The sequence below is a fragment of the Nicotiana tomentosiformis genome, chromosome 3 (assembly GCF_000390325.3).
Source record: "Nicotiana tomentosiformis chromosome 3, ASM39032v3, whole genome shotgun sequence".
Classification (NCBI taxonomy): Eukaryota; Viridiplantae; Streptophyta; class Magnoliopsida; order Solanales; family Solanaceae; genus Nicotiana; species Nicotiana tomentosiformis.
In genome coordinates this window covers 73206776-73216100 of record NC_090814.1, presented here as the reverse complement: position 1 = coordinate 73216100, position 9325 = coordinate 73206776, and the positions used below count along the sequence as shown (strand labels likewise).

The 9325-nt window shown below is 44.4% G+C and overlaps 2 protein-coding genes across 2 annotated transcripts; both read left to right on the top strand.

The window, feature by feature from the left end:
• Positions 1 to 4784: 4784 nt before the first annotated feature.
• Positions 4785 to 6770, top strand: LOC138908005 (uncharacterized). Its single transcript, XM_070198635.1, has 3 exons — positions 4785 to 4992; positions 5961 to 6316; positions 6702 to 6770. Exons 1-3 carry the CDS (start codon positions 4785 to 4787, stop codon positions 6768 to 6770), a joined length of 633 nt encoding a protein of 210 aa, XP_070054736.1.
• A 1828-nt stretch (positions 6771 to 8598) lies between these two features.
• On the top strand, positions 8599 to 8943 carry LOC138908004 (uncharacterized). Its single transcript, XM_070198634.1, has one exon. The coding sequence runs from the start codon at positions 8599 to 8601 to the stop codon at positions 8941 to 8943; it is 345 nt and encodes a 114-aa protein (XP_070054735.1).
• The last annotated feature ends 382 nt before the right edge of the window (positions 8944 to 9325 follow it).

Here is a 9325-nt window from a genome sequence, read left to right as displayed (position 1 = left end):
GTCTTTGATTTTCTTAGTGCCACGGTTCTTTCCAAAGATAGTCTTTTGTGTGAACCGGGTGACTCTTCCCGAGGATGGATGGTGTGACAACTTTCTTAAGGTAATGAGTCAGTTTTGTATTTAGGTAGTAATAAGAGTGGTAGTAATGAATAAAAGTCATAATCAAGTCATTCTCTAAAAAGAGCTATTCATGCTTCACTTGGCACCAACACACTTAATTGCGTGCTTATGGTTTAAAATAAGATTTTTGAAAGAAAATAGCTCTAGTTAGTGACTTTGAGACTCTTGAGTTGACTTTGATATTCATTGAGTGGTTAGTGACCTTTAACTTGATTGTGATCATTGTAGGCTATAAACTCTTTCCTCTTTTCTAGTTGCATGAAGGGTGAGGTGATTTTTGTTGCTAGTCCAAGTATTTGTGTAAATAGTCTAGAACTTGCCACGAATGTGTTTTCAAGGCAAAATTCTAGGTATGCTTGGTTTGGAAGATAATTGTAGGCTTTTCTTGGTCCGTTTGAGCTTTGTTTTACCACCCAATGCTTGTTATCCCTAGTCAATCCCTTTGAGCCTTTAGCCTTTCTTTATTGGTAACCACGCTACAAACCTTTACCCGTTTTATTTGTAATCCTCTCTTGGTACCTTTACCTCCCGTAACACTCTTATGAAATAAGTGGCTTAAGGCATAAGTTTTTTTTTGGGTGGGTAGGAGGGGGGGGGAGGAGGAGTTGAAGAATTTAAAAGAGGTATCAAGGCACCAAAAAGAGAAAAACAATAATCTCTATGAAAAGAGAAGGCAAGAAAATAAAAGAACAAAAAAAAAATACAAAAAAAGAATAAAAAGGAAGTTTGAGAAATCAAAAAGAGGCAACTATATCTAGTAGGAGCATCAAGGGAGAAAAAGAATGAAATGAACAAAAATGTAACGACCCGACCGATCTTTTCGAGCTCTAGTGCATCGTTCGGAGATTTGAGGCCTTGAGTAGATTCACTTTAGGTATTATGACTTGTACGTGTAGTCGGAATCAAATTTCGGGAAGTTCAGAGTTGATTTGGGAGGAAAATTCTAAATTCGAAAGTTTTTAGTTGGAAGAGTTGACCAAAATTTGACTTTTGAGTAAACGACCTCGGAATCGAGACTTGAATGTTCCAATAAGTTCGTATAATAATTTAGGACTTGGGCGTATGTTTGGGTCGAGTATCGGGTGGCCCGGGAGTATTTCGGCGCCTATTACGGAAGGTTGGCATTTCGAAAGTTTAAGAATTTTCTCAGTTTAGGTTGAAGTGGATTTTGATGTTATCGATGTCCGTTTGGGATTCCGAGCCTGTGAATAGTTCCGTATGGTGATTTTGGTCTAAGGAGCGCGTCCGGACGTTGATTTGGAAGTCTTTAGGTCATTTCGGTGTAAATTGGCAAAAGTTGGAAATTTGATGATTTTTGGGAAGTTTGACCGGGAGTGGACTTTTTGATATCAGGGTCAGATTCTGATTCCGGAAGTGGGAGTAGGTCCGTAATTTTGTTTCGGCGTAATTGTAGAAGTTTGAAGTTCTAAAGTTCACAAAGCTTAAATTGGGGTGCGATTCATGGTTTTGATATTGTTTGATGCGATTTGAGGCCTCGAAAAGGTTTGTGTTATGTATTGGGATTGGTTGGTATGATTGGACAGGGTCCAGGGGGCCTCGGGGGTGTTCCGGGGTGGTTTCGGACAAAGTTTGGCTGATTTGAAACTGCTGGTGCTGGTGTCTGGTTTTCTTCTTCGCGAACGTGAGGGAATTCACGCGAGAAGAAAGATTTTGGAGACTGCTAATTTTTTTCATCGCGAACACGACACAGGGGTCGCGAACGCGGAGAAGGGCCTGAGAAACCTACGCGAACGCGAAGGGGAAATCACGAACGCATAGAAGGAAAAAGGGAGCTGGGCCTGGAGCAGGTTGGCCTTCGCGAACGCGGCTCGTGGACTGTGAACGCGAAGGGGCGGGGGTCTGAGGCTCCGTGAACACGACGAGGAGGTCGCGAACGCGTAGGGGAATTTTGGACAGTAACATTTGGCCTTCGCGAATGCGAGGCTTTTCACGCGAACGCAAAGAAGGGGCGGACTGGGCAGTGTATAAGTTGCAAAGACAAGATTTTTCTCCTTTTTACCTCAAATCCTCCATGGATGCCGAGCTTGGGGCGATTTTGGAGGAGCTTCTTCATCACCCATAACTAGGTAAGTGATTCCTTCACCTTTTTAGTCAAATACACGAATTATACATGGAGTTAAACATGGAAATTAGTAGAATTTGCAATTTTGAAGAAAAGCCTAGAAATTGATATTTTTGGATTTTGACCACGAAATTGGACATGGAATTTGGAATAAATGATATATTTGAGTTCGAGGTGTTATGGGTAAAGTTTATCTCCGAAAAATTTTGGAATCCGGGCACGTGGGCCTGAGGATAAATTTTATCGGCTTTTCGAGCGGAGTTGGAAATTGTTTAAATTAATTAGTTATGGGTATTAGAACACATATTGATTGATTTGCACATTGTTTTCATACTTTTGGATCGACAAGCAATAGTTTGAGGTGTTAGAGTGGCGTTGGAGCCGGTTATGGAACTTCGGAGTAAGGTAAGTCTCTTGTCTAACCTTGTAAGAGAAAATTTACCCCATAGGTGAAATGAATTAAAATGTGCTTCTATTTGTGGGGGCTACGTACGCACGAGATGACGAGAGTTCGTATGTAGCTACTAATTATGCTATTGTCCGGGTAATCTAGGACCCATACCATGCTATACTTACAATGTTGTACCCTACTTGTTAATTTAATTGCTTAAATCATATTGAAACTTGATAAAGGAATTGTAAAAGGTTAAAATCTATTTTCTTGACCGTTAATGAGGATTTGGTATTCCCTTGAATAATTGCCCCTTAATAAATCTTGAATTGGTTGTTGTAAATGTATTTTCTCTTTTGTGGAGCGGGTCGAACGCCTCGATAGCAAATCATTGCATCTATGGTTCGTGCCGTTCGACCCTCAGCAGTGCACAATTTAAATATTATATTGGATCGGGCCGTACGACCTCGATATAATTTGCGCATGATAAATCTTTGGAACCAATTATAATTGATGCTGCTTCTTTGTCTTGAGATAAAAATTGTTAAATGATGAAGAATAAATTTGGAACTTAATATTAGTGAAGGGATTATTTATTGTTTCATGTTATTGGGTTTTTCAGTATTCTTCATGTAGTCCATGCTTAATTAAAATTTTGACAAATTATTGTTAGCCCATAGTAAGTGTCAAAGTCGACCCCTCGTCACTACTTCTTCGAGGTTAGACTAGATACTTATTGGATACATGGTGTTTATATACTCACACTACACTTTTGCACTTAAATGTGCAGGATCTGAGGAAGGTGCATCTGGATATCGGTCCGGTGCGCACACTTTATTATCATTTTGAGGCTTCATGGTGAGCTGCCTTCTGAGCTGTCCTGCAGTAGCCGGAGTCTTTATTTTGAATGTATTTTTCTGTCTAATTCACTTCGGACAGTAGACTAGTATTCTTTTATATATTCTACTAGATGCTCATATATTTGTGACACCATGTCTTGGCACACACTAGTAGACTTGCGGTTTTGGTTTTATTCTATGATTATGATTGTTACACAGTTGCTTTCGTGTTATTTATTTTTGATCTGCTATTTTTTTCAAATCATTTTTAATTTAAGGAAAGTTTAATTACTTGGAAAAGAATTTGTTAAAAAGAGGAAATCACGTGACTAGTTCACAATTGGATTGTCTAGCGGCAGCGTTAGGCGCCATCAAGGCCTATCATGAAATTGGGTCGTTACAACATGGTATCATAGCACTACGTTCATGTAGGTCTCACAAGTTATGGGCAAGCCTAATAGATTCTACTTATCTTCGAGAGGCGATATGGTGTTAGGAAACTACTCTTCATGCATCTCCTATCGTGCAGTTGATGGTGTACTAAGTTTCTTCTCTTATGCTTTCACAGATGGTGAGAACGATCACGGCGGACGTTCCAAACCCGGGAGGGGCTGCTCCCCCTATTGCTAAAGGTAGAGGTCGGGGGAGGGCACCTGCCCGAGGTAGGGGACGAGGACGTCCTAGAGTTGCCCTAGTTGCACCACCAGCGGATCCAACGGATGATCCCATTATTGAGGATCAGGGCGAGGTCCCCGCAGGAGACCCAGCCCTGGTCAATTTTATGTCAGCACCGGGCTTTCAGGAGGTCATGGGTTGTATGCTATGGTTCATGGATTCTATGACCCAGGCTGGTTTATTTCCAGCAGACCCAGCCACATCTCAGGTGGGAGGGGGAGCATAGACCCCTACTGCTCCGGCTCCAGGACATGCAGCTACCGTATATCAGACCCCGGGCACACTACCCGTGGGTAGAGCCCATCCAGTTGCAGCAGCTATACTTGAGCCTAGACCAGTTATGACCGGCAAGCCGCAGAAGCTATTGGATAGATGGACCAAGCTTCATCTTCCTGTCTTCGGGGGTGAGCGACATGAGGATCCCCAGGACTTCATTGATAGGTGCAGGGACAGAAAACACAACATGAGTATATTAGAATCCTATGGGGTGGATTTCACTACTTTCCAGCTGGAGGGCAGGGCCCGTAGGTGGTGGCAGTCTTATCTTCTTGGCAGGCCGGCAAGTTCTCCTCCCATGACTTGGGACCAGTTTGCATGCCTATTCTTGGACATGTATATTCCATCCTCTCAGAGGGAAGAGTTGAGATTTCAGTTTGAGCAGCTTTAGCAGGGTCAGATGTCAGTGATCGATTATGAGGCGAGATTCTCTGAGTTGTCTCGCCATGCACTTATGATACTTCCTATTGAGGCGAAGAGAGTGCAGAGGTTTGCTTCGGGGTTGCACTCAAGTATTCAGGCTACTATGGGCCGGGATATTGAGATGGGGACTTCTTATCAGCTAGTAGTGGAGATAACTCGGAGGATTGAGGGTTACCATCAAAGAGGTAGAGAGTAGATGTAGAAGGACAAGAGGGTCCGTTATTCTAGGGAGTTTAAAGGTGCCCCGGCAGGGGGTCGAGGCCAGTTTGGGAGGGGTCAGCCTAGCAGGCCCACATATCCAGCACTACCACCTCCTCGGGGTGCTCCGGCGAGACCCTATTCCAGTGCCATGCTGGATAGTTCTTACCGCCCACCAGATATTCAGGGTTCTTCCAGTGGGTACTCAGGACATTAGGGTTCTCCCAGCGCCTAATTTAGCGCCATGCTGGAGAGTTCATACCGCCCAACGGCTATTCAAGGTTCTTCCAGTGGGTATTCAGACCATCAGGGTCAGACTTCAAGGCAGAATATCACCATACCGAGAGGTTGTTTTGAGTGTGGGGATTTCAGTCATGTGCGGAGATTCTGCCCCAGGCTTCAGGGCAAAGCAGTGCAGTAGGGCCAGCAACCCATAATTACAACACCAGCTGTCCAGCCGCCAGAGGTGGAGGACAGGCGGGTAGGGGCCGTCCTAGAAGTGGAGTCCAAGCAAGTGGAGGACATCCAGCTACAGCCCATACAGGTGGGGGCCAGCCAAACGGCGCCCCAGCTAGATTCTACGCTTTTTCGACCAGACCAGAGGCCTCAGATGCCGTGATCACATGTATTATTTTTTTCTGTGGTAGGGATGCTTCAATATTATTTGATCCAAGGTCTACCTATTCATATGTTTCATCTCTGTTTGCTCATTTCCTGTATATTCATCGTGAGTCCTTGGGCACTCCTATTTATGTGTCCACTCCTGTGGGCGATTCTGTTGTTGTGGATCAGATCTATCGGTCATGTGTGGTCACATTTTGTGGATACGAGACTAGAGCAGATCTTCTGTTGCTTGATATGACATGCTTTGAAATCATCCTGGGCATGGGCTAGCTATCCCCATATCACTCCATCCTTGATTGCCATGCCAAGACTGTTACATTGGCGCTGTCAGAGTTTCCTAGATTGGAGTGGAAGGGTTCGTCTGTCAGTGCATCTAGCCGGGTTATCTCTTTTCTGAAGGCTCAGCATATGGTCGAGAAGGGTTGTTTGGCTTATCTAGATTATGTTCGGGATACTACCATAGAGACTCCAGCGATTGATTCGGTGCCAGTAGTCCGGGAGTTCTCCAATGTGTTTCCTTCTGATCTTCCAAGCATGCCACCAGATTGTGATATCGATTTCTGTATTGACATGGCTCCAAGTACCCAGCCTATATCTATCCCACCATACCGTATGGATCCGAAAGAGTTGAAGGAGTTGAAGGAACGACTTGAGAAGTTGCTAGCAAAGGGGTTCGTCAGACTTAATGTATCTCCTTGGGGTGCACCAGTTCTATTTGTGAAGAAAGATGGAACTATGCGAATGTGCATTGATTACTGCCAGTTGAACAAGGTCACCATCAAGAACAAGTACACATTGCCATGCATTGATGATTTGTTTGACCTGATGTAGGGTTCTAGGGTATTCTCTAAGATCGACTTGAGATCAGGGTACTATCAATTGAAGATTCAGGACTCGGATGTCCCGAAGACTGCTTTCCGTACTAGATATGGCATTATGAGTTTCTAGTATTGTCCTTCGGCTTGACTAACGCCCCAGCGGCGTTTATAGATTTGATGAACAGTGTGTTCAGGCCATATATTTGTTCGTTTGTCATTGTCTTCATTGATGACATTTTGATCTACTCGCATAGCATGGAGAAGCACAGGCAACATTTGAGAGTGGTGCTTCAGACCTTGCGAGAACAGAAGCTATATGCTAAGTTCTCCAAGTGTGAGTTTTGGCTAGATTCTGTAGCATTCTTGGGGCATGTTGTATCAGGCGAGGGTATTAAGGTGTATCCCAAGAAAATTGAGGCAGTTCAGAGTTGGCCTCATCCCACTTCAATGACTGAGATTAGGAGCTTCTTGGGGGTAGCAAGTTATTATCACCGGTTTGTGGAGGGCTTTTCATCTATTGCAGCACCTTTGACTAGATTGACCCAGAAGGGGGCTCCGTTCCGTAGGTCCGATGATTGTGAGGCGAGCTTCCAGAAGCTCAAGACAACTTTACTACAACACAAGTTCTAGTGTTACCTTTTGGCTCGAGGATGTATATTGTGTATTGGGACGCTTCACGCTTTGGTTTGGGTTTTGTATTGATACAGGAGGGGCGAGTTATTGCATATTCTTCACGTCAGCTGAAGCCCCATGAGAATAATTATCTTGTGCACGATTTGGAGTTGGCCACGATTGTTCATGCTCTTAAGATCTGGAGGCATTATCTTTATGGGGTGTCCCATGAGATTTACACTGATCATTGCAGCTTGCATCATTTGTTCAAACAAAGGGATCTTAATTTGAGGCAGGGCAGATGGCTTGAGTTACTGAAGGATTATGACATCACCATCCTTTATCATCCGGGAAAGGCGAATGTAGTCGCGGATGCCTTGAGTAGAAAGGCAGAGAGTATAGGTAGCTTGGCCTTCATTTCAGCAGAGGAGCGGCCAATAGCTTTGGACATTATATCCTTGGCTAACAGACTTGTGAGGTTGGATATTTTAGAGCCCAGCCAAGTTCTTGCATGCGTCATTTCCCAGTCTTCACTATTGGAGCATATCAAGGCTCGACAGCTTGATGATTCGCACTTGTTGGTCCTCAGAGAGACGGTACTATGGGGTGGTGCCAAAGAGGTTACTATCGGGAGGGATGGTGTTCTGCGACTCCAGGGTCGTCTATGTGTTCCTAATATCGATGGCTTGAGGGATAGGATTTTAGAGGAGGCACAAAGTTCTCGATATTCCATTCACCCAGGTGCTACGAAGAAGTATCGCGACCTGAGGTAGCATTAATGGTAGCGGCGAATGAAGAAATACATAGTTGAGTATGTAGCTAGGTGCCTAAATTGCCAGCAGGTTAAGTATGAGCACCAGAGGCCAGGTGGCCTACTCCAGCAGATGACTATTCCTGAGTGAAAGTGCGAGCGCATTACTATAGATTTCGTAGTTGGGTTGCCCCGGACCTTGCGGAAGTTTGATGAAGTGTGGGTCATTGTTGATAGATTGACCAAGTCAGCACACTTCATTCCGGTTATGACTACATATACTTCAGAGAGGTTGGCCCAGATTTATATTCAGGAGATAGTTCGGTTGCACTGTGTGCCAATTTCCATCATATCAGAAAGAGGCCATCAGTTTACTTCATATTTCTGGAGAGCAGTACAGAGTGAATTGGGGACCCGTGTAGAGCTCATCAAAGCCTTTCATCCGTAGATCAACGGGCAGTCGGAGCGGACAGTTCAGATTTTGGAGGATATGCTCAGGGCATGTGTGATTGACTTCGGAGGTCAGTGGGATCGTTTCTTGCCTTTGGCCGAATTTTCTTATAAAAATAGTTACCAATCCATGCATCGAGATGGCTCCATTTGAGGCTTTGTATGGTCGGCGATGTTGTATGCCCATTGGATGGTTTGAGCCCGGTGAGGCTAAGTTATATGGTACTGATTTGGTGAAGGATGCCTTAGAAAAGTTAAAGTTGATTCAGGAGCGACTTCGTACAGCACAGTCCAGACAGAAGAGTTACGCGGATCAGAAAGCGCATGATTTATCATTTATGGTGGGTGAGAAAGTTCTCTTGAAGGTTTCGCCGTTGAAGGGAATCACGAGTTTCGGGAAGAAGGGCAAGTTGAGCCCAAGGTTTATAGGCCCATTTGAGGTGTTGAGAAGAGTTGGGGAGGTTGCTTACAAGCTTGCCTTGCCTCCCAATTTATTGGGAGTTCATCCGGTTTTTCATGTGTCTATGCTTCGAAGGTATCATACCGACTTGTCACATGTGTTAGACTTCAGCACAGTTCAGCTAGAAAGGAGCTTGGGTTATGAAAAGGAACCAGTTGCCATTATTGATAGACAGGTTTGCCAGTTGAGGTCCAAGGGTATTTCCGCGGTAAAGGTTCAGTGAAGGGGCCAACCAGTCGAGGAGGCGACCTGGGAGTCCGAGAAGGGCATGCAGAGCAGATATCCATACTTATTTAGCACTCCAGGTAAGATTCTAAACCCATTCAAGGACGAAAGTTTATTTAAGAGGTGAAGAATGTAACGACCCGACCGGTCATTTTGCTTTCTAGAACCCCGTTCCCCTAAATAAGACTTCACGTATGTGCTTTTACAGTTTTATGACTTGCGGAGATGGTTAGCTCGGGATTTGGAAGGGTTCGGATTGAAATCGGAACACTTGGTTCCGTAAGGTTGGCTTAAAAGGCTAAGTTTGACTTCGGTCAACATTTTGAGTAAACGACCTTGGAATCGGGATTTGACGGTTCCAATAGGTTCGTATGATGATT